Source organism: Perognathus longimembris, chromosome 2, assembly GCF_023159225.1.
Source record: "Perognathus longimembris pacificus isolate PPM17 chromosome 2, ASM2315922v1, whole genome shotgun sequence".
NCBI lineage: Eukaryota > Metazoa > Chordata > Mammalia > Rodentia > Heteromyidae > Perognathus > Perognathus longimembris.
The window spans coordinates 14,349,177-14,375,072 of record NC_063162.1 but is presented as its reverse complement, the minus strand read 5'-3'; the positions used below and the strand labels follow the sequence as shown (position 1 = coordinate 14,375,072).

Genomic DNA, 25,896 nt, shown 5'->3' with positions numbered 1-25,896 from the left:
AACAACCCAAAAGTATGCTCTTCTAAACTTAGCTTGAAGACTTATCTTGAGAATCAAGAGATGATAATGACTTCGGCAGCAGGGACAGCACGGGCTTGAGCCTCGGTGGACATGGGCTTATCACTGAGTAACATGTAACCAGTTATTTCCATCCCACCATCTCTAACGGTCTACTGGTCACTTTGGAGCAGTTGTTCTTTTGTCTTTGGCAATAAGGAGTAGACTGATACACAAAAATTAATTTCTGAGGGACTTGTATTGTAGGAGATCATCTTGGACTATCCATGCAGCCCAGTGGATTCACAGTAGACAAGCAGAAAGAGGTGGAGGCAATGTGAAGACCAAGACAGGGACTGGTACCATAGCTACAAGTCCAGGAAAACTGAACAACCACCAAAAGCTGGAAGAGGCAGAGAGAGGAATCTTTCCTAGAGTTCCTGGAGGGAGCTGAGCCTGGCAAATACCTTGATTTTGAGCTCCGGCCTCCAGAATGACAAGGAAACCATTTCTGCAGTTCCATGCCTCTAAGTTCATGGTAACTGCCACCAGCACTCTAGTAAGATAATGCTTGAGGGCCCTAGAGGCTAGCATTGGAGGCCTTTGGTGATTCGGTAGCCCATGGGGAAGACTTAGAATCAAGTAGGAATCAGGTAGGAAGCCAGGGAGAAGTTTTAGAAGTGACTTCAACAGGATTCCTCTAGCTCAGCTAGATCTGTCTGCAACATCTCTAGCCCCGCTGATTGATTCAGCTGCTCTGCTGACTATGCAGTTCTCCACCCCTCCCCCCCCCACGCCTTCCCTGTGTATCCCTTCCAAAGCTGAGTGCTCTGCAGAAGAGGATAACCACCCCTGATTAGAAGAGGCTCCTTCTAGGGTACACAAGGCTGCGTTCCCCAGCTAGAACCTCCAGACAAGCTCGCCAGGATCCTGCTTGCAGCTGGAATCAGCTTAAGCTACAAACCAATTCATTTCCAAAGTTAAAGAAGAATATGAATTTTTAAATGAGAAAAACAAGAATGAAAGAAATCATAAATGAAGAAAACTATAAAGACACTCATTTCGAAGCTAGGTCATGGAGCCCCCCCCCCCCCCCCAAAGCACAGTCTCTCATCTTTACCCTCTGGTGTCTCGTGGAGGTTTTCAAAGGGCCCACAGTCCTGGTGGTGGATCAAGTCCCTCATGAGAATGGCCAAGCTGTAGATGTCTCCCTTTGGGGTGCCGGACCAGGGTGCCATTGGGAGTCGTAGCAGCTCTGGGGCTGTCCAGAAGAGCTCTGCAAGACAATAGGATATGTTCACGTGGAGGCAAAGGGCTGGGCAACACAGAAAGCTTTGCTGTTCTTGGGGAGGTCCAAGAGAATGGAAAGACCCTGGCCTGAGAAGTCAGCATTGAGAGTGCTGGGCTGGAGGAGCACATAGGGTTCATGTGACTAACTGGGAGAAAACACCTGGGAAGGACACCTACTCATGAGCTCCCTCCACAGAGTGGGTAGCTCACACCTGTACTCCTTACCACCCAGGAAGCTGAGACATGAAGATCGTAGTTCAAAGCAAACCCAGGCAGACAAATCTGGGAGACCCTTATCTCCAAATAACCCACAAAAAGCTGGAAGTAGAGCTGTGGCTTAGGTAATAGAGCACTAGCCTTGTGTAGAAGAGCCAAGTGAGTGCAAGGCCCTGAGTGCAAGCCCCAGTGCTGGTGCGCACACACACACACACACACACACTCACGAGTAGCTTACTTGCTACATAATAGATGGCTTCCTTTTTCCTGTTCTATTTTGCCTACATTTAAAAAAATAATATGCATATAACATAAGAATATTTTAGGTCTGGGAATATGGCCTAGTGGTCAAGTGCTCGCCTCGTATACATGAAGCCCTGGGTTTGATTCCTCAGCACCACATAAACAGAAAAAGCCAGAAGTGGCGCTGTGGCTCAAGTGGTAGAGTGCTAGCCTTGAGCAAAAAGAAGCCAGGGACAGTGCTCAGGCCCTGAGTCCAAGCCCAGGCCTGGCAAAACAAAAAACAAAAAACAAAGAATATTTTAAAGCACACAATCACATGGTATTTTAGCACTTCCACATACTGTGCAACCACATAGACTTACCTATCCTATTTTGTATAGACTTACCTATCCAAGATATTTTATGTATCTCCTCTTTGTATTATTTTTTGCAGTGAGCGCTACAGGATTGTATCATTATGTGTTCTACTCTCTAGGAGAATCTGTGTACAGGGACAGGAATGAGCAGTGGCTATCAGCAGGTTTTCACAAACTCCCTCTTGTCTTTCTGGAGACACAATCTCAGCTCATGGCATGGAAGCCCAATGGTTACATTCAGCCAGAAAGTTGCTGCCAGGGTTGCCCAGCAGAGAGGAGCTGGGCTGAGGATTCTGGGTTTAAGAGTGCTGGGGTACAGGGGGCTGGGGATATGGCCTAGTGGCAAGAGTGCTTGCCTCGTATACATGAGGCCCTGGGTTTGATTCCCCAGCACCACATATACAGAAAATGGCCAGAAGAGACGCTGTGGCTCAAGTGGCAGAGTGCTAACCTTGAGCAAAAAGAAGCCAGGGACAGTGCTCAGACCCTGTGTCCAAGCCCCAGGACTGGCCAAGAAAAAAAAAAAAAAAAGAGTGCTGGGGTACAGAAAAAGGTGAGAGTCAAGGGCACTCGGTTCACTTCGAACAAATGGGAAGAGCTGTTGAGTTCTAAATTGTCCATAGCCAAATAGATCCATGAGCCTTGTCTTAAAATGATTCCTGGGCCTTGAAATGATTCTTTCATAATCATCTGAACACTTTGGTGAGACCTCATTTCTGCAATTCTGATATAATCGATAAGAAAGAGTGGGGAAGACTGGTACCTTCTCTTCATTTCTAAATTCTATTGTCTTCAAAGTGCTAGACAGACATTACAGCCCATGCCACTATTGGGATGGGACACAGAGGACTAAAAGCAAAAGCAATGGTGGCTCCAGGTGGCTGCCATGGCTGCTTATTCTTGTTCTCCTTTGGTGAATGGGATGGCCCCGTATTGAAAGCTGGAGAGAATAGCCCACATGTAGGTATCTGCACATCAGAAGCATAGAAGGAGCAGGAAACCTTTGGCCACTCAGCCCCCAGCCAGAGGGGCCAGGGTGTCAGAGGTTACCTGAGTAGTTGCTGGGTTCCTTATCGTAAGTTCTGCATGGGCAGTCATACTTGAGCTCTCCTAGCCCAAATCCTGACAGCTTCACCTGCATGCGGCCATCCACCAGGCAGTTAGAAGGTTTCAGGTTGCCATGCGAGCCCAGTGGGCTTTGGTGGAGGAAGAGCAGGCCCTAGATGAGAGAGTGCACACAGAGCAGAGTAGGTATCAATGGACACAGCTCCACCACCTGTCACTAGCTGCACTTCCTGTCTACTAGAAATTTCTAGAAGTGCTATCTCTGAGTCTGACTTCTATACACTCTGATACTTAGCCTACAGGAAGGGAGCAAAACATGGAAGAACAACACAGCCAATTGGTGCAAATCTGAACCTGCCTTCTTGCCAGATGGTCAGGGGATTTCACCTGGCTAAGCTTCATTTCCTCCTTTTTGCAAAATGAAGTCAACATTAATATTGTTAATATTTGAGCTTTGATGAATTTGATTACAGAGTTGTATTATAAGATTACTGTCCAGAATAAAACATAATGCAAGCTACATGTGTACTTGTTCATTTTCCAATACTTACGTTGAGGGGAAGGGTTGGGTTGGGATGGAGGAATGGGGGAGAAGGATGAGAAGTGAGACACGGATCAAGATGCATTATACTTATAAATTGACTTGTGGGCTGGGAATATGGCCTAGTGGTAAAGTGCTCGTCTCGTATAAATTGACCTGTTGAGGGGCAATCCCTTTGGACAACTACTTAAAAATAATAAAGATATAATATTTTATTTTATTTATTTTTTATTTTTTTATTTTTTGGCCAGTCCTGGGCCTTGGACTCAGGGCCTGAGCACTGTCTCTGGCCTCTTCCGGCTCAAAGCTAGCACTTTGCCACCTGAGCCACAGCGCCCCTTCTGGCCGTTTTCCATATATGTGGTGCTGGGGAATCGAACCAAGAGCTTCATGTGTAGGAGGCAAGCACTCTTGCCACTAGGCCATATTCCCAGCCCAAAAATATAATATTTTAAAATGCTACTCTCCACACATGAAAAAAGCCTAGAAGATGGAACTAGTTTTAATCATGTACTTAAGTCAATGAATATTTTTTGTATTGTTTCCACATATAATCAACGTTAAAATATTAATGGGATATTCTCTGGCCTTCAAAAAATAAGACAGTCTTCAAAAATCCAAGGTGAATTTTATTACTTGTAGCACATTTCCATTTGCACTAACTACATTTCCAATAGTCATTAATACCTATTTGGACAGTGTAGGCTCAGCCCATAAAATTATTGAGAGGCTACAATAAGAAGATGAACTTGGGCCAGGCAAGGTAACACGTGCCTGTAATTCTAGCACTTGGGAGGCCGAAGAAGGAAGATGGAGAGTTCAAGGCTAGCCAGAACTAAATCTAAATCTAAATCAAGAAAATAATGAAAAGGAATGTACTCTTGATAGCACTTGTTATACAGTTCTCTGTGATAGAACAGCACTACAGTTAGTGCGAACACCAACATTTGCTGGACACCTGTTGTGGGTGGGCAAGTTGTATTTTATACCCCCTGAGCCTCACAACAAGGACTTGAGGTAGCTACTGATATTAACTTCATTTCATATACAGGAAAAGTGAGACATGGGACCATATGGTCAGTATGATCAATATGTGGCAGACACAGGGTTCAAATCCCCAAGCACACTATTTTTTTTTTGTCCTTGTAATCCATCCAGACCTCTCTTACCTACAAATGAAGGATCATTTCTAATTCAAAAGACTATTACACTCTTCTCAGCTTATCTCACTGGGGTTGAGCTTAGAGATAAGAAATGAATCCTGTTCCTCTGCTCATTCCATTCCCATAATCCACTCTGACTCAAGTTAGGTACTTAATTACATAATTTGTTGGCTGAAAGAGCCTTTAGCATTTCAGAATCTCTGGTAGAAAGGAGGGACTGAATAGGTATCAAATAGACATAGGAAGAATATTAGTTTTAATGGTTGATATGTGACAGCCCCAAATCCTTATGTTTCTGAGAAAGGAGTTGGAGTAGAATAAACCTTTAACATAGCCAATTAAAGCTTAATGCAATAATAACAGTGGTCCAGGGTTGCTCTTGGAAACCTAATGACAGAGAGGTCTGTTTGTCTACCTTGCTTGGCAACAAGTTGCTAGCTTGCCAGTAAAATCTAGGAAATAAAAACCTTACCAGGCCAGCAAGACTCTACAAGAGCATTTGTGTTACCCTTGTAGCCCTCATAAGACCCCAGCAGGATCTTCTCCACAGGAGTCTGTTGGTTGATAGGTATAGATCCTGACAGTTGGTTGGAGGCTTCCATGACAGCTGACAATCAGACTAAGGCCTATGGATCACCTGTCACTCAGATAGCATCCTCCCTTGAACCATGATGAGAGGATGAGATGAAGCCAATGAACTGGTACTGGCTTCATCTCTCGTGATGGTAAACGTTTGTTTTGCTTCTGCCTGATGGTGAGTACAAAATTTAGTAGACCACTGGATGCTAATGAGAGCAGACTCAGGTTACTGGTCCATAGTACTGTGGCTCAGCACATCACATAGGCATTCACAACTTGGCTCCTACTCCCCCCATCCCCCATCACCTACTGCCTGCCTACAGTGAGTCGCCCTGAGCTTTGGCTCTAGATAATGCCTCTCTGCAAGGCCCCTGCCTTCATGGAAACAAGAGGGAATGGGACTCTTTCTACCTCCCTCTGAATTGTCCCTGGAGTCCCTAACAGGTATCTAATGAGTAGATGGACTCCTTCCTGTTACAAACCACAACAGCAATCTCTAGAGTTCTTCCTGCTGAGCAGCCATGTAGTCATTAAGGGTGTAAAACTGGAAAATACCTAGGCTCCAGACATATCTCCAACTCATATGAAACTTGGGAAAAGTTATGTAAATTCCTATATCTCATTTTCCCAACTGCACAGTTACAGCAAAGATAGATTTCTGGGGTTGGAGGTAAAGTGCTAGCCAATGAATGAAAGCATCAGACACCAAGTTGGAGTCCTGGTCCCAGACAAAAGAAAAAAATTCCTTTATATTTCCTTGCAAGAACTAAATAAATGGAGAATATAGGAAAGTGACTGCCCCTCAAATAAGTGCCATAGTACTAGCTATTTTTATTATTGCTGTTGTTATTATTAATTAACTTTATTATTATTAACTTCTATGATCATTCTCATCTTCTTCATTGCAGCCACCATACCCCCTCCTTCATGTCCAAGTAAAGATTCTGTCAGCTCATATGTTTCTCAGATCTGCATCCTAGCTTACCTCTTAGGTTGGTAGCTTTACCCATTTTCTGAAGAAAGGGACTAGGGGCTTGGGAGCCAGGAGGAGTACTAGGATTCCTGTTCAGCTTGATTTACATCTAATAACTAGAATTTCTTTAGGGTAAAAAAGGGAAAGAAATCTACCACTGGACATTGGAGGCTGAGACCTGAAGAACATGGTTCAACTCCAGCATAGGCAGGAAAATCTGCAAGACTTTTATCTCCAATAAACTAGTCAAGAAAAGGTAGAAGTGGTGCTGTGGCTCTAGTGGTTGAACACTAGCCTTGAATACAGAGTCTCAGGGATAATTCTCAGACCCCAAGTTGAAGCCCCAGGACCAGAAAAAAAAAAATCTACCCTCAAATGTAAATCCCTTGTTCATTCCTGATTGGTTAAGTCTGACATTTGTTCCATCTTTTCTATAATGCTTTCCTCTTTCCACATTTACTTGTGATTAGAAAAAGAAAATAATAGAAAATCTGATTAAAGTGTTGATTAAATTTAGAGCTGGAATCACTTTGTTCCAAAAGATTTAAAGAGGGCCAGAATTCTCAGCAAAGGTGACAGTTCAATTTAATCCAAGACAACTCAAAAAATTACTACAGTATTTATTCTTTAAATAAGTTTATGTTATACTCACATTTACTATGTCATATGCAAATGAGAGTTTGAATATCCAATCCATTTCATGATGCGAGTTTCTCAAAATATCCTAGAAAAATACGGTTAATCAAAGTGTCAGAGACTCAAGCTGAAGCACACTTTGACCAGAGTTGTCTCTAATGGATCTGGTTCCCTTAGCCAGAATGAATACAAAAAGGGGCAGAGCACATGAAATCTACAGTGAGTAGAAATTTTCCCTGGAGATACCCTAACTAGACTCAACAGAAAGGACAACGGCTTGAGTTGTACACGCTCCTTCTTATTTCTGACACAATGCTGATGGCCCTCTACTAAAGGAACAGATGAGCCCTGGTGCCCATATCAGGAGCAGCCATGACATTTTAGGAGAAGAAACCAAGTTCATCCAGTTTTCACCAGCACAAAGGAAAGCAAACACTTGGTAAGTGCTCTGCTAATTTGATCCCAGCAGGCAACCCCACAAGATAATTGAGGTCTTGCAATTCCAGGGAAAAGGAAAGAACTGTCAAAGCATTGAAGAGCTTCTTTGTTAGCTATCACTAAACAAACCCAAGGTAAAACTTCATATGTCACTTACCTTAAGACTTCCCTTTTTGCAATACTGGGTGATAATACAGATATTCCGGGGTTCTGTGCAAATGCCAAAGAAGGTCACAATGTTTTCGTGCTTTAATCCCCACATCTGCAAGTGATAGGATAATAAAGAACATGTACAGAGTGTGACTTACCTTCAGCTATTCATAGGGAGGCCTGGGGGATGAGAACTGTTTCCATTTTAGGGGGAAAGAACCAATATCTAAAAGTGAAATTGAATGTTGAAGATGATAGGACTCATAGGTGGCAGAGCTGGGAAGTAAATGATGGGAATCTGACTCCAGCAAATAAACCAGAATGATCAAAATCCACTCTTAGCCATGAGGATTACCTGGAACACATCACACTAAGCAGGTCCAGCCCTGCCTCCTCGCTTGGGACTGTCAACACTAGTGTATAGGTTACTACAGGTTACTGGCATGGAAGAAGTTGGACCTATTCCCAAACCCAGATTCAGGGTAGTAGGTAAACAGACAACAAAGACAAAGAGGAACACAGCCCAGAGTAAAGGCCAGGAAAAAATTAAGGAAGAAAAGCAGAGGTAAGAGAAATCCAGGCTTGGCGCAGGCCAAGGGTCTGGAATCTGAAGCCTGGGCAGTTGGGGTCAGGGGTGGTGGGTCATGTGAAGAAAGCAGCCTCCACTGTGCTTCTTTGTCATGGGCGTCACCCCTCATGGGTGGGGTGGAGAGCTGGCAGAGGAGAGGTAGAGAGCAGCCTCACCAGCCGGATTTCCTGCAGCACAATTGGCTTCCTAATACAGGTTTCTGCGTGGTCTCCAACATAGCGGATGGCTACATGGCATCCCTGAAATCACAGACACAGAGTGAAATGTCTTTAACCCTGAGTGATCCAGAAACAGCACTCCGAAAGAGGAAGAAAGGGGAGCAGGACGGCAGGCAGGAAAACCACCTATGGGAGAGATCATCCAACCCTTCACCAGTTAATCTTCTATGATGGCACTGTGCTCGGTCCAGGCAATGGGCCAATGGCTCCACAGAAAGACCTCATTAAACTGGCCTGCAGCCCTGCGAAGTAGGTGTGATTATCTCCATTCAAGATGGGATCACTTAATATCTAGACTATCTAACTCCAAGACCATACTTTTAGGACATTATGCAGTAATATCCTATTATCATTCAGAGGAACACAGTAAATTGGGATCATAAGTCTAGACAGCTGTCTGGTTCAAAGCCAAAGGGAATAAACTTCTTCAACCCCCCATTTCTTCATTGGCAAAATAGGGATTGCAATAATAGCAATATCACTGGGTTGCCAAAAGGATTAAGTCAATTAAAATACTAACTTAACTGGCCAGGCACTGTTGGATCATGCCTGTAATCCTAGCTACTCAGGAGGCTCAGGTTCAAAGCTAGCATGGGCAAAAAAGGGTTGTGGGACTTTTATCTCCAATTAACCACAAAAAGCCAGAAGCTGTTAGCCTTGAGCAAAAGAGCTCAGGGACAGCACTTATGCCCCAGTTCATACACACACACACACACACACACACACACACACACACACACACACACACACACCACTGTGAACTCAATGCCTAGCACATATTAGGGTTTCTGTGTATGATATATCTTATTGTTGTAACCTATTGAGTCTATAGGATACATATTTAAGGGAGATTAATCAGGAAGAGTATATGGTACCGATTCCTGGCTTCCTGCTCTAAATGACTGGGTAATTGTGATGTTTATTTCTGCATGAAACACAGTTTCCAGAGTAGTTGGTAAAATCTCAAGTTTTTGTACTTCAGGACCTTAATTGAGTAGACATTTGGAAAGATCCGTTGAATGGGGAATGAATTGTCTTTAATCTCAACAATCTTTCTTTATCATTTATTCCATTTTAACCCAACCCTGACCATAAGCAACTCCTAACATTAAAGCAAACGATACTTCTCTTGTTGAGGACGCTTTGCCTTCAAATCTTGAGATTTGCAATGAAAACAATACATGCAAGGGTGCTTTTCTTTTTTGCAATTTTTTTCCTGTGGAACTTTCTACAGACTTGCTAAGCACAAGCAACTACATGGTCTGGATGTGAAGAGAGAGTGACAAAGGTTGCCTGTGAATGATGTGCAAGGTTTAGCCACTCCTATCATTTACACCACAGAAACACCAGTTCCTGCTACTGAGCCACTAAAGTACGAGGATAAAATCATCCACAATCTAGAGTTTATGATCCATTAGAGTAGTCCCATTGAAGCTGTTAAATAGAAGTGAATCAAAACGAAATTTCAGTTCCCTCATCCCAGTAATGTTCAATAACCATATAATGCTAGTGGCTACCGTATGAGATAGTGCAAAGCTAGGATATTGCTATCATCACAGAAAGTTTGATGGGATGGAGGTGAGTCTAATTGAGAAGCCGGCATGGAAATTACACAGAGATGATTGCTAGAAATATATAATCTTTGGGCTCTATTCTAAGCTAGACCTACAACTGAGAATCAGCCTGTTTTAAACACTAAGAAAAAAACCTTAAATCGACACTTACTATGTGCACAGATTTCCCTGCATTTCTAGCAAGAGTCACATGTAATATTGCTGTGTCTTACAGTTTGAGGAGCACAAGACGACGGTGACTTCTGCTTAGAGAATGTCTTTCCAGTCAGAACAGCTTACCTGGCCCAAACTTCATCTGGAGAAGGAATCAGATATATGTACCAAGTCCTCTGTGCCACCACATGGCCTAGAAATACCTGGTAAAGTCCTACTGGAGCATAAAAAAGCTCTTCTTCCTGCTGGCTCTTACAGGAGCTGCCGTCTGAGGGAAGCCTCACAGTAGGTGAGCTGTGCATGGTCCCTTTCGTCGCAGGTATACCTCTCTGGGAAGACTAAAACACAAGACACAATTTGGTTGCTCTTAGCAGCATAGCACAGTGCCAAAGGGACCGCGTACTTTTTAGATGAAAAAGGTGAATTCCAGCCTCACGCAGCCTGTAGGAGGCTCAAAATTTGCCTACATGACTCCCTGTTTGAATCTATACCACCATGGGTTGAATCGACTGTGAGTATAAGCTTTTGAGGTCAGATTACCCATACTCAGGTTCTAACTGTGTCACTTAAATGGATGTGGGGTGTGGGTCGTAATAATTTACCCAAATGCACCTGTGTCCCCTCTATATTTAATACCCTGGTGCCTCTCCCATGTCTAGAGAATACCTTTCCAAGCACGGGAGCTCTGTTTCTCAAAGAGAATCTTCCCTGGAATCATATATGTGTGTGTGTGTGTATATATATATATATATATATATATATAATCAAACTGAATTACAGAGAGGTTACAGTTTCATACATTAGGCATTGTATTCCCTGGAATCTTACTGGACAAAACAGAACAGAACTACTTTACTTGAGGAGAGGAGAGAAAGGCTCAAATCCCCAAGAATATTTAGGAAAAACTTACTAGTAAACCCAAATCTCTTGCTCTTGGTACAAGGAAGCTTCTTCGGCTTCTTAGGCCTCCAGAACATGCTGTGTAACTTCTCCCCTTATCTCCTCCCTGAAGCCTTCAAGATATGGAGATCTGTAGTCTTTCTATCTAAAGAACTCACCCGAGAGACATCTCAGAACACTTGCCTTCTCTGAAGGCATCTCCTTTGTGGCTAGTCCCAAGCTTTGTACTGTGCTTGGTGGATGTTTGTCCAGTGTTGTTGCCCTCAAAGAGTGAATGTGTCAAGTGTAATGCTTTTTTCTGCTAAGACTACATGTGGATCTGAGGGCTTAGCGGCATAGAGCTCCTGTCACTGAAGTTAAAGACAGTCAGGGTTAGAGTTAGCCAACTTATGTATGTATGGCCTATATTTCATATTTTTCTATTTCTACAACAGTCATTTAATTTAATTATCAGTGATATCAAAAGAAAATGAATATGTGGCACCATTAAAGTTTTGTTAATATTCTACCACTATCATTTTTAACTGTTTAATGACTTCTGTGATAAGGCTGTTGCATTTGTGTACCTTGGAATATACACAAGAATATATGTACAAGGATATTGTATTTATTCTTGAATAAACTTTCATTAAAACTACTTTGCCTATATTTTAAGTGAATGTGTGAACTAGGTGTTGGTGGCTCCTAGCTACTCAGGAGGCTGAGTTAAGAGGATTGGGACAAAGTCAGCCTGGGAAGGGAAGTCCACGTCCATGAGACTCTCATCTCCAATTAACTACTAAAAAGCCAAAAAAGCACTGTGGCTCAAAGTAGTAGAGCATTAGCCTTGAGCACAAAAGCTCAGGAATAATCCCCAGGTCCTGAGTTCAAACCCCACGCCTGGCACACACACACATAAAAAGAGTGAATGTGTTTATTTGTTTTTAGACAGGCTTTCTGTAGGTAGCACAAGCTAGGTTTGATTCTCATCCTCCTGTTTCAAGCTCTTGACCACCAAGAATATAGATATGCACTGCCCTTTCCTGAATGTGGTTTTGAAAATAACTAAATGTATTTGAGTAGGATATATGATTCTTCTGCTCCTGAGTAATAGAGTTGAATTAGCTTAGAGACTATGAATCATTTTTTAACTCAAAATGAGTCTGGGGAAGGAAAAGTGATATTTTTCAGAGATATTTGGCCAGGAAATGGATATCAAAGAACCAAAAGCAGGCTTGTACTCTTTCTTCTTCATTAAGTGCTCACTTTATCAGTGAGTCAGCTCTAATGAGCTTAGTGAGCTCCTAGGTAAGGCCTCGTCCACAAGTCCCCAGCAGTGACCCAGAAGGCAGATATCTGGGTCATATATAGTCTCACCTTGTTCTGAAAAAGAATAGTGATAGTGTCATAACTGATTTGCCACCAGCTGTCTTTATCATCATTTTGCAACTTTTCCCTATGCATCCTTAACACCAGACCTATGATGGCAGCTCCCAAGGCCATGATGAGGAACGTCATTGTGGAAATCACAGCAGACATACCTGGAGGAAAGAAACAGTCTTCGCTTAGACCCGAGTAAAAACAGAGGTGAGCATATCACTGATCCAGCAAGTCTTTTCAAGCAAGAATCTTCAAAGCAGCCCAGGGTATTATCTAGGCTCGAATGTACTGCATCCATTCGGACGCATTCCTTCCAGCAATATTTCTCTATTTCTCTGCTTCTCATGGCAGCCATACTCCCTCCCTCCTTCATATGGAAACTTACATTGTTGGGATATCATGATGATGTCTAATGCCAATACTGCGTTTTGTTATACATGGATGCTCTTGGTAGAGTTGCTTCCTAAGCACCTTCTAATTCTAGGGTCAGGTTTCCTAACCACTCAGCCACACTCCTTTGCCCAAGCTCTCCCAGACTCCCGAGGAAGGAAGTCTTTTATGAACAAAAGTATTTATATCCGCATAGTAGGAAAGCAAATTAATACAGCGACAATGGAAAGCAGTATGGAGGATCCCCATGAAACTGAAAAATACAATTATCGTATGTTCCAGTTAGGCCACTCCTGGGAATATTGCCAAAGGAATGGAAGTCAGCATATAATAGGAATTCCTGCATGCTCAGGTTCTTAGCAGCATTGTTCACAATAGCCAATTATAGAATCCATCCAAGCGCCCATTAACTGATAAACAGATCAAGAAAACGAGTATACACCTCATAGATATACACACAATGAAGTCCTTGGTGATAAGTAATGAAATGATACTGTTTTTAGGAAAATGGATGGAACTGGAGATCATCAGGTTAACTCAGACTGAGAAAGACAAATAGCATATGTTCTCTGTCATATGTGGAATCTAGACCTTAAAAAATAAATAAGAATGGCAGGACTGTTTGGTAGTTGGAGTCAGAGGGAGGGGAGAGGGGGAGAGTCAAGGGTGAAGAAGGGGTGAATATGATCAAAGTTCTTTATATTCATGCATGCAAATAAAATAACAAAACCTATTAAGGAAGATATACAAACCTGTCAAAATTGTTCAAGAAGGGGGAAAAGGTGAATAAGAAAGGCGTGTATGGAAACATGATTTAAAAAACCCGTTTCTACAAATCATATCACCAATAAAAAGTAAACATGAAAAATAAAATCCTATTCTAGTAATCAAAAACCAAACAAACAGGTGCAACAGTTCACGCCTACAATCCTACCTACTCAAGAGACTGAGATCTGGCAACCTCCATTCAAATCAAAGCAGGCCCAGGCAGATTAAAACTGAGAGACTCTTACCTTGAATTAATCTTAACCAACAAAGATACAAACAAACAAAACACCAGTAGAGCTCAAGTGGTAGAGTGACAGCCTTGAACAAGAAAGCTGAGCAAAAATGGAATTCCTTAAGTTCAAGCTCTAGTGCTAGCATTAAAAATATGGGAATCCTTGAGACTAGAATCTCAGAAGCCAAGGCCAGGTTTCCCTAAAGCAGGAGATTTTCAACAGAGGATTGCTGTTCCAGAGAGGATAGTTGACAGTGCTTGGAAACATTTTTTTTTTTTTTTGCTAGTCCTGGGGCTTGAACTCAGGGTCTGAGCACTGTCCCTGGCTTCCTTTTGCTCAAGGCTAGCGCTCTTTCTCTTGAGCCACAGCACCACTTCTGGCTTTTTCTGTTTATGTGGTGCTGACAAATCGAATACATGCATGCTAGGCAAGCACTGTACTGCTGAACCATATTCCCAGTGCCCTGGAAACATTTTTGTTTGTCAACAACTAGAGTATTATTAATAGTATGATGGAGTGAAAAATCTCTTTTCTACTACAGGCCATTTGGATATTTATAATATCATTTGCAGGCCTAGGTTTATTGAATTTTGCTTTGAGAAAATGCTTCTTGATTTATTGAATTTCAATAATTTAATATAGCCTGGGAGATAGCCTCGTCAGGGCCAGACCAAACGATTTTGCAGGCCTTATATGTTTGGTGTTGTTCCATGCCCTGAACTACTAGGTAGCAGTTGGAAATGATGTTGAACACCCCACTAACGCATAGCACAATATCTGCCACATGAAGATTTTCTGGGCTAAGACATGGAAGGAAATGTTCTATAAAGATATACTACTGTGTCTCCAAGCAGCCATACTTACCAGTTAAAGTAGTCTTACTTTTGCAGAGCTTGTCATGAATTCCACAGCTTGGTCTGTCTCTAAGATGGAAGCCATGGAGACATGTCACACTGGAAATATTCCTCAAAGGTCTATTAATAGAGAAAAGATGAACGCTGGTATTTACTCCATTTATTCCTCCTCTCTCTACCTCATGTACAACAGTGGCAACTAAAATATGGATGTTATGTGCAAAAACTAGGCTTCAGTCTCTTAGTTCAAAACTCTGCTGACCTATTTAACATCCCAGCCTCTTCTTGACTCTTCAGATCTACTCTCAGAATCTCATTCATGAAAGGCAATATCTTTTTGCTGGGTAGAATAGCTGCCTGAATCTTTTGATTGAAACCATGTCCCTTTTGATTTAAAAGGTGATGTGACAATTCCCCAGCGTTGCTGAGGTTTTCATTCACATTTAATATAGACAAGTCATATTGCATAACAACCTTTGACATTTCATGGACCAAAATCTTATTCCCCTACATAGAATATGACTGTTTCTATGATCCCAGAGAATGGTATTGCCATAGTTATTTTCCTTCCCAGGCTGTCCCATTTTAGTGATCACCATTCCCAAAGTAAGGAGGGAAGTCTCAATGGAAGTTGAATGGGGAGGTTGGCAATGCATCTAAATAGAAGTTGATTTACCCATGAGGCTTCTGTTTTTCGTTGATTTGTAGCTGAGAAAACAAACCCCATAGCTTTTCCTAGTGATCCCTGGGTGCTTAGGACAACATGGAGATTCTGATGGACACACGTCTCTGGGAATCAGGCTGTATAGATGAGCAGCCTTGCTGATTATGACCCACCCCCATAGGGGCAGCAAGCCCCATATATCCTTGGGGCCCTGGGCCTCTCCCAGAGACCACTGGGTAATAGCACTACTTTCTCCCGGACTTTCAGAGAAAGCTTGGTCTCCCTGTGGAAGTTGCACTTAGGGCTGCTATACTGTCGCCTTAAAAGGCCAAGCTATACCCACAAGCTTCTTAAAGTCCCAAAGTAGGTCTTCATAATTTCAGTGAACACCGGAATACCTGGTGGGGGAATTCTAAGAACTAGATCCCAATCTGACTTCCCAGTAGGAGTCCTGCTCTTTATCTTCCTCCAAGGGCTCCGGCACTAGCATGAACTACAAGCACTCATGTCCTGTGATACCTGATTACTTTCCGATTGCTGTCATAATGAAGAAAAGGAAGAAAAAGGCTTTCATTTCCAGATTTCTCTAAGGCATAGACAAAGTAATCGCTGTGTCTTTCTCCCTGGGAGTCCACAAACACGGGACCAGTGATTCCTGGAAAGAGAGAAGGTTGCACAAGGAATGGAGGACAGAGGGGGCACTTGGGGCTCAAATCAGTGGTATGCTGTAACTGAGCTCAGCAGGTCCCTTCCCCAGGGAACACTGGGTGCAGAATCCTTCAATTTCAAGGAATCTGACTCAGGATGAACCGATGGGCAAAGGGGAGAAGGTGAAACAGACAGAAGCAGCATCCTGGTAGAGCTTAAACCCCACACTATACAGGCAGATATGGTCTGATGAGAAGGGCCACTGATCATTTAAAAAAAATGTAATGGAACCAGGTAAATTGAGGAGTTGGGTGGGGTTGGGAGAAATGGGGGAGAATGATGAAAGGGCTGACATTGATCAAAATGCATCACATTGGGCTGGGGATATGGCCTAGTGGCAAGAGTGCTTGCCTCGTATACATGAGGCCCTGGGTTCAATTCCCCAGCACCACATATACAGAAAATGGCCAGAAGTGGCGCTGTGGCTCAAGTGGCAGAGTGCTAGCCTTGAGCAAAAAGAAGCCAGGGACAGTGCTCAGGCCCTGAGTCCAAGGCCCAGGACTGGCCAAAAAAAAAAAAAAAAAAGCATCACATTCATAAACTGACATGTTGAATTGAAACCCAATCATGCAACTACTCAAAGATAATTTTAAAAGCATTAAATTAAAAAATAATAAAAATTAAAAACCGTCAAACAGTTTCCAGTTAATTTCACATAAAACCTCAGACTTAGCCTTGACACCAACAATCAGCACCAACAACAGGATGTTGAAAGCCTACACAATAGCATTTGTCTGGGGCGACCTCCTTCAGCCCCAGTCATGCTCCTGACTCCTCCCCTCCAGATACCAGATACCTGGGGCACAGGCTTGCAAACTTCTAGGCCAGGTCCTTGCTTCCTGGCTGTGGTATGTGCTGAGGCAGGGTGCCCAGTCCTGGCCTCTGGCCTTGCTTGGGTTGTGCTAAATCCCATTCACAAAGGAACACACAAGAGGCTAACTCCTCCACACCCCAAACTAGCACACATAATTGGCAAAGGGCTGATTGCTCATTTGGTCCCACTGTGGATTACAACCATTTATGAAACAACTACTATGTTCCCAGCACTGTGGTAATATATATAATCTTACACGTCCAGTCCCAATTACACTGGCAGAGGAGACACCATCACACTGTTGACAAGTGGGTCCCCGAGTCTGCCTTCCAGAGCTGGGGTAACAAACAGCTGGAGCTTGGCTTAAGGCCTTCCTGGCCCTATTTCCCTACTTCATAACACACCACATTGTCTTAGTGCACAAAAGGGCACCAGAGGCAAGTCTCATGTTCTCTGCTATTAGGAAGCGGTTGTAGGTAAGATTTTGCAGGAGAAGAGGAGAAGGTACCCAGAGGCCTCCACCTGTGGCCTAGGACAATCAGTGGTTTTAGTCTCAGTCATTCTTTTTTTTTTTTTTTGGGGGGGGGGGCCAGTCCTGGGCCTTGGACTCAGGGCCTGAGCACTGTCCCTGGCTTCCTTTTGCTCAAGGCTAGCACTCTGCCACTTGAGCCACAGAGCCCCTTCTGGCCGTTTTCCATATATGTGGTGCTGTGGAGCTTCATGTGTAGGAGGCAAGCACTCTTGCCACTAGGCCATATTCCCAGCCCAGTCTCGGTCATTCTTAAGAAAGACCAGAATCTTCATGATAAAAGGGTAATCTAGAGCAGAGTGAGTTCAGGAAAAACTCTTACCCTGCAATGCTGTCAGATTGGCTTTCAGAGTGTTGACCAGCTGCTGCCCATCCCGGAAGTCTCTCCCGAACTTCACCATCTCCTCCACAGTCTGAGCATAGAGCAGGAGGGCATCATGGAGGTAGGCAGAGTAAGGGCTCACCTTCAACAAAAGCAAATGCAGTGAGCCCAGCGCCTATGGCTCACGCCTGCAGTCCTAGCTACTCAGGAGGCTGAGATCTGAGGATCATGCTTTGAAGCCAGCCCAAGAAGAAAAACTGGTGTAACAAAAAGCCAAATGTGGAGCTTTGGCTCAAGTGGTAGAGCACCGGGGCACAGAAAGTTCAGGGGCAGTACCCAAGCCCAGAGTTTGAGCCCCAGAACAGCAACTAAAAAGAGCAAATGCAGTCTACAGAGAAGTCAATGGTCTCTATTGCTCAGCTGGGAGAGCTCTCTACATCCTTTGGGAAGTAGAACTTCACACAACCCGCTGAGAGAGGAGACCACTCCATGCCAAGGCCCTACTATCAAATCCAGCCACCAGAGCCTTCTCCCTTCCTCAACATTTGATCCTGACCATAAGCCAGGAATAGCTGTGCTGCCTGTAGGTGGGAAGAAGCGAAGGGAGATGCTGGCACCAGGCTGGCTCTGCTGCTTTTCGCCTGGGAGACCTGAAGTAAGTTTTGTAACTTCTCCAAATCTCAGCTTATTGTTTATCACATATGGATAAACCCACACTTATGAAGCACAAGGATAGCTAAATGAAGCAGAATAGAAAAGTGATCTAATACAGTTCCTGTGTTCCATAGTAGGTCTTCCATAGCTGTTCTCATTTTATTTGGCTTAGTCCATGCCAGTGCAGGAGCCTGCCACAGAGCTGAAGGTTGCTCCTCATGTTTTCAGGAACTGACCCTTCTCGTCTTGTCTGTGTGTTGGGATGCACGATGCACTCCTCATTCCTCATCAACAATCCTGCTGTCAATGAGCAGTTGTTACCTTGGGCTGGGCCTGGCCCCTCAGTGGAAGTAGCTCCAGTTCCAGCCCGGGTTCTTTCTGTGAGAACTTTGTGCCAATTATTCACACATGTGCAGATTCCACTTGCTGATACACTCTCTCCTGACTGGCTCCCCATGCCTTAGTCCCTCTTCTTGACTTAGCTCTCCTAGCTCCATACCACCAATTACGCCATCCTAGCTCTCCTGACATCTTTTTGGCAAAGGAAATTGGCATCCTCTGAATAGCTATTGTAATTCATCCTGCTATATCCACATGGTGTGATATTAGACACTCAAGACCACAGCTGGAAGACAAACACCATCAGCTGTCCCATTTTATAAATGAAAAGATAGAAGGATAGGGATGCTAAGGAGTTAACACCATGATCCCACTGTTAGTAAACAGAAGTAGGATAAGAATTCAACTCTGTGACCCCGAAGGCCAGTGACCTTTCATCCCATAACCTCTGGCCCACAAAGTAATGTAAGGATGCAGATTTCACAAGAAAGCCTGAAGCCACTGCTTGTTTGGGGAAGTGTGTGTGTGTGTGTGTGTGTGTGTGTGTGTGTGTGTGTGTACACGGAGTAAGGAACGAAGGGTAAATAAAAGAGAGAAATGCAAAAGCTAAACACCAATAGGATCAAAGAAGGGAGGTAGGCCCTGGGCAGAGTTTCCCTCAGACCTGCTCCTCAGAGGAGATGGAGCTTTGGAAGGGCGGTCTCCTCAGCCTTTCATACACTTGTTTCCGGAATCCGAAGCTGTCTTCTCCAGGGCCATCTTCATAGGAGCTGAGGGTGATGACAAGCAGTGACTCATAGACTTTTGGAATATGTGTCCCCTTTTCATTTGTCATCATTTCCTCCCCAAAACTGTCCTAAAATGTAATAAAAACAAATGTCACTATTCCATAGGAAATGACCCACACAGCCAGACCTGCATCTCAAACAGTGTTGAATTTGAATTGGGTCTGGGGGTATTGTTGGAGGATTCAACCCATCTGTCCATCCTTACATCTCTGAAGGCAGAAGCAAACAGAACAGCAAAGAGAAGCAGCATAGGTAAAAATAAAAAGGAAGGCAGGAAGATCCTCTGGAAAGTCTAGCAGACATTTAAAATTCTAGCTGCCATCCAAATAAATCTGTGACATTTCCAAATGACCGAAATACTTCCTGAGCCAAGTGCTGATGGCTCACACCTGTAATCCTAGCTACTCAGGAGGCTGAGATCTAAGGATCATGGTTTGAAGCCAGTAGGCACAGGAAAGTCCATAATACTCTTATCTTCAAACAACTTACAAAAAAAAATGGAAGTGGAACTGTGGCGCAAGTGGCAAAGTGCTAGCCTTGAGCAAAAAGGCTTAGAGACAGTGCCCAAACTCTAGGTTCAATACTCAGAACTCTCTCTCTCTCTCTCTGACACACACACAGACACACAGACACACACACACACACACACACACACACACACACACACACATTCCTGATAAAGAAAGAAATATGGGATATTTTTATATATTTTCCTCTACTCTCTTTTGCCCCATTTCAACTTCTTTTGACCATATAAAACAAGCTCATTATAGAAAGCTAAAGCTACTGGAAAAAAAATAGACTGTGGAGACATTATCATACAGGCATAATGATGTGCTAATGGGCACTGAAACTGAAGCCAGCCTGCCTGGGTTGAAATAATCTCGCCATACTAGTTGTACAGCCTTGCACAAGCTGTTTCACCTTCCTAGGCTTCCGTTTCCCTTTCCATAAATGAGACTAAGAGTTTGTGGTGGTTATCAGGCCTGGCACCTCAGAATCATTCTCTAATGCAGGGCTGTGTGCAGTGAGGGCAAGCCATCCTGTTGGGAACATCAGCCAGGCATCTTGGAGTGTAGCACCTTGCTTATCTTGGCCTTAGTTTTTCTGTCTGTAAGGTGGAATATTAATCATACCTGCCTCCCAAGGCAGTTGGAAATATGAAGTGTAATGGCCACTGGCAATATCAAGTACAGCAATGCATGTAAAATGTATAACTCTGTTCTTGGAGGAAGCATGCGGTGGCTTAGCCACTTCCATCATTACCAGAGAACCATACTGCCTAAGACGTGCCTCATTGGACCAACATAGTAAACCTACCTCTAACTGTTGCAAAACAATGAAGACAAATTCTCCGGTGTTGAGTCCCAAATTCTCTGCAGCCAACAGAATAATTTTTGCATCCTTTGAGCTGCAGATTAAGATAATAACTATAAGAAGGGAGAACAGAGTCAGACTTGCACTTGTTTGTATGTGTCCCGGTCTCCCCTCCCTTTGTGTGTCCCTCTCTCCCAGGCTTCTCTCTCCCAGTCTCCCTCTTTTTTTCTTCCACTCCCTTCTTTCTTTCCATCCCTATCCCTCCTCTTCCACCCCCCCCCACCTCCCCACAAGTGTAGTCTAAGGCCAATCCATATAAACCATGAACTTCTTTTTCTTTCCTTGAAAATGCTCTAGGACAGAGAAAGGCCTAAACTATACCTAAGGGTATAGTTCTTAAACTGAGCTTGCAATATTCAAACTGGGAGATTTTACCCTTCTACAGTCCTCTCCCCTCCCATGAACATCCCCAAGTCCACAAAGTTTGAGACCATTTCTATGCCTCAGTGTCTTTCATTTAACTGACAAAATCATCAGGAGAACAGATCTGGTGTGGGACTCCTTAGCTGCAGCTCAGTTAGGAGGAGCTGGAATCAAGGGCATTTTTGATCTTCTGAATGGAGACGGGGAGAAGTAGACCCAGTACTTCCCTTCCATTCTCACATCATCATTCATTGCAAGGACACATAGATGAAACAGTAGTCTGGTTTCTAAATTAGGTATACTACATAATGAGTTTATCTATCTGTTGAGCACTGCACTAGATACAGGAGACAGCCTCAAACCAAGGAGAAAGGTCCGCAACACTCAAGGAGTCACTGTCAGACAGTGTACAAGAAGAAAAATGAAAGAGAAGCTAACCCCTGAAAGAGTGCTGAGGGAGGTGTGTTTGTGTGTGGCTCTTCTGAGTGAGGATTCAGTAATATCCCAAAGTCCCAAGGCCATAAAGAACCGTGTTTTTCTGAAGACAGGAAAGGAGTCACCTGACTGATCTAGTTAGGAAAGAGACCTTCTGGGTAGCAGCACCAAACAATCATTGGATACTGATCAACTACCCATCTAAAACAAGTGCAAAACGCTAGTTGATCTCACTTAGTCCTTAAGATGGTTGCCTCCCTCCTACAGATAAGGTATCTAAAGCACAGAGAAGTTAGGGACATGCCCAGGATCACACAGGTAAGAAGTACAAAGGCTAGAATCTATAAGTGTATGTATCTCCTTGGCCATCCTCTAAACAACTTCCAAAACTTGAGACCTGGCATACTTAGCATATTATTGTTTAACATATTATTCTAGTACTTACTTTATGCATCTAGACACTACAGCATCTATGATTTTACTTCAAACAAAAAAGATAAAACATTGGTGACCACCAAGCAAGAAAGGAAATTGCCTTTACATGTCAACAGTGTACCTCGTTTTCTTCTGATTTTCATACTCCCAGAAACATGAAGAGTGCTTAGTTGTTTGCAAACAATCTGAAATTACAAGCAAAGGATGATCTTGCCTACTGACCTTTGGCAAGTGATGCTATGCTCCTGAGATCTTCCTGCAGAAGGACTGGGTCGCTGGTAGTGCATCTCACGCTGGCCGTGATGGTGAAATTAGGTTCAAGTTTATGCTTCACCACCTTCCACAACTCATCCACTCCATCCCAGGACGGAACCCCAGAGTAGCCTCCAAACAGGGCAATGTGTTCCCAGCCCAGGAACCAGAGACTCTTCTGTAGCATATCACCAATTTCTTCCATGGATGGTACAAGTGTCACCCAGGTGTCATACAAGAGGTGGTGTTCCAGTATTGTCTTGTGTCCCACAAAGTCAAATATGGGGATGTTCCATTCAGAGGCCAACAAACCAATGACCTTAAAGCAACCAAAAGAATGTCTTCCAGGGTAGAGCCACATTCAAACATCGGGATCAAATGTCTACCTGAATTTTGAATTCAGTGAACCTTACACTACATCCCCTCTTTCGGAATATTGACGCAAATGCTTTGCAAAATCCAGTTTGCAGAAATAAGTCTTCAGAAGACAAGGTTAATAAGTACAATATTTTACTGTGTGCTTATGAATCACTAAAGTAAGAGTCTGCCGATGGCAACCAACCTTTATCATGTTTCTATGAGGTAGATATTGCCATTGTATGCATTCTAAGAATGAACACATGGAGATACAGAGATGTCAGTTACATAGCTAGCAAATAATGGAGCAGAATCACAACACAAGATAGAGGGCTCCAAGGTCCACACGTTTAGCTAGTCACTCCCTCTTTTCTTTCTGAACTTGTACTTGGCCCATTTCTTATGGGTTGACCATTAAGAGCCTCTAATTCACAAAGAAATTTGAAGAACTTGGGCTGGGGATATAGCCTAGTGGCAAGAGTGCCTGCCTCGGATACACGAGGCCCTAGGTTCGATTCCCCAGCACCACATATACAGAAAACGGCCAGAAGCGGCGCTGTGGCTCAAGTGGCGGAGTGCTAGCCTTGAGCGGGAAGAAGCCAGGGACAGTGCTCAGGCCCTGAGTCCAAGGCCCAGGACTGGCCAAAAAAAAAAAAAAAAGAAAAAGAAAAAAGAAATTTGAAGAACTTGATATTAAAGGAGCTTGTAGTCTAATATAAGAGCTAAGGTATGTAAGAATAGTTCCATGTCAGGTGCTGGTGACTTATGGCTATAGTCCTAGATGCTGAGGAGGCTAAGATTTGAGGAGCATAATTCAAAGCCTGTCTGGACAGGAGAGTCTGAAAGACTCTTATCTCTAATTAACAAGCAAAAAAAATCTATAAGTGGAGCCTGTGGTTCATGTTGTAGAGCACTAATCTTGAGTGAAACAGCTAAGGGACAGCACCTAGGACCTGAGTTCAAGCCCCAGTATTGGGGCTTAAAAAATACTTCCAGAATAAAATATTCCTTCCAAGTTTTATGGACAACATGTTTCTGGGAGTTTAGGGGAAGAATAACTTGCTTTTAATTGTAGAAATAGGGATATGAAGAATGATGGTGAAGGGGTGGAGAAAACCTTCAAGGGCTGTCCCTTGGGGTTGACATGGGAGAATGAGTAGGCTCTGGAAGGCAGGAAATAAGTGGGGAATTCCAGGAGAAATCAAGATTCAAATTCAAGGGTGAGCTTAATCTTACAGCACTAACTAATGGCACTTCTGCAGTCTTTTTGAGGAGTGTATCAAGTTCCTCCCAGATGACACAAATATTGAAGGCACTGACAGAACTATTTTCACTAACCACACAAATACTTTCTTCATTTACTCACTGTGACTTAAAGCAAATCTGTCATACTTTATTCTTCTCGGGTTACTTTCATCATCCCTGAATTATTTATTGCACATGTGTAGAGCCAAACCCTTGTTTTTATCTTAAGCTTTCCAGTCCACATGGCTGACAATGCAACCATGAATACATAATAAGAGCCTGCATATAAAAGCACCATATTCAATTAAGAAGAGAAGAAAGGGGGTATATGAACTAGTAATTTTATATTTGAAAGGCTTTTTTGGGGAGGGGGATGGAGAGGGAGTAGCCTTGGGCCCCTGAGCTTCTTTGGTCAAAGTTGGTATTCTATCACTTGAGCCACAGTTCACTTCCAGCATTTTTGAGGAGTAAGGGAATGTGTTTAATTGGAGATAAGGGTCTCACAGACTTTCTTGCCCAGGCTGTCTTTGAACTGCAAACCTCTGATTTCAGCCTCCTTAGCAGCTAGGATTAGAGGTATGACCCACCAGCACCCAACTTAAAAGGATGGGTGAGAATGATCATTGTTCTAATTACATGGTATAGTTACAGCTCAAAGAGTAAAAACAAAAAGTACCCACTGCCTTACGTATGAAACTGTAACCCCTCTGTACATCACTTTACTTTGACAATAAATAAGTAATTATTCAGAAAAAGGTACCCAAGACCTGCATATCAATGGCTATAAAAATAAACCAATACTTGCCAAGAGATTGTTCAAATCAATTTCATCACCTTTAAGACCACCCTGTCCAATGGAAACTCAGCCCAGCTTTTCAGAAGGCTTTATACTCTACCTCTGCTGCTTCTGGGCATGCTGGTCCAAACAGCACAGAAATCTGTTCACTCTGGACCTGGTTGATGAACACAGCCACGGACTCCTTGGCACCACAGACTGAGTTGGTATAAGTGAACTCCCAGCTGAAGTTTCCCAGGCCTGCTAACTCTGAGTTGACCTTGTCCATGGCAATCTGGAGGCCTGCACCCAGCCTTTGCACACTGAATGGATGAGAGATGTTCCAGGGGGCATGGAGGCCCACCATGAGTTTCGAAGCTTCAAGCCAAGTCATCAGCACACTGGCAAGGAGCATCACCACCAGAGTTGGATGGTCAGCATGACATTTGTGTATCCAACAGAGTCCAGATTCTCGTAAAACCTCAAGACCTGATCTGGGAGTCATGGCAGACACTGAACACTGTGCCACCACAGAACCCTGACAGGCTCAGACTCCCAGCCACTCACTTATATGTTAGTGTACAGTCCCCTGAGGAACACAATTTGCTTCTATTTGGTGCCACTAATGAGCAGAAACCCTCTCTAACACAATTCAGAAGAGCTTGTCTTTCAGAAAAACGCTGGGAAAGGAAATTAGCAAGGCCCTGGAAATTAAACTAATGACCGCACTAACAAACCTTCATGTTCCTGAGCCAATCACATGATGCCTCCGTTGCTCTCCACCAATGAAGTAAGAATCATGGAAGCCACTGATGTAGTTCTATAGCCTGCTCTAGAATTTGGACTGTACTTAATATGAGCCAGGATATATTATTTCTGTGTCTCTATGTGCTGACCTATAAAATGGGGATGCAGGTAATGAGGTCTTCCAAAACATATGGTGACAACTAGAAGAAATCAAACAAATCTACTGCTAGCTACAATGTTGCCACTAAGAGCCATTCAAAACATTAGATTCGATAATGGTGGTGGTGATTATAATGATGATAATTGGGAGGAAGGATGATTATCAGAGTTATCATGGCAAATATTATTGCCTGATAAATTTTTCTTATAGGATTTTTTTTCCTAGAATGAGTCAGCTAATGACAATG

General features: G+C 43.3%; 1 protein-coding gene across 1 annotated transcript in view; it reads right to left on the bottom strand.

Moving 5' to 3' along the window:
- The window catches only part of LOC125343759 (guanylate cyclase 2G-like), a 35,231-nt gene extending 9,984 nt beyond the window's left edge, over positions 1-25,247 (bottom strand). The window contains exons 1-14 of the mRNA XM_048336293.1: positions 24,864-25,247; positions 22,336-22,684; positions 20,824-20,933; positions 19,380-19,571; positions 17,723-17,864; positions 15,869-16,004; positions 14,696-14,805; positions 12,438-12,601; positions 10,385-10,519; positions 8,392-8,475; positions 7,655-7,759; positions 7,076-7,147; positions 3,153-3,321; positions 1,118-1,273 (exon numbers count right to left, since the gene is read on the bottom strand). Of these exons, the coding sequence (XP_048192250.1) occupies positions 1,118-1,273; positions 3,153-3,321; positions 7,076-7,147; positions 7,655-7,759; positions 8,392-8,475; positions 10,385-10,519; positions 12,438-12,601; positions 14,696-14,805; positions 15,869-16,004; positions 17,723-17,864; positions 19,380-19,571; positions 20,824-20,933; positions 22,336-22,684; positions 24,864-25,247 (2,308 nt within the window). The remainder of the gene's footprint in view (positions 1-1,117; positions 1,274-3,152; positions 3,322-7,075; positions 7,148-7,654; positions 7,760-8,391; positions 8,476-10,384; positions 10,520-12,437; positions 12,602-14,695; positions 14,806-15,868; positions 16,005-17,722; positions 17,865-19,379; positions 19,572-20,823; positions 20,934-22,335; positions 22,685-24,863) is intronic.
- Positions 25,248-25,896: the final 649 nt, after the last annotated feature.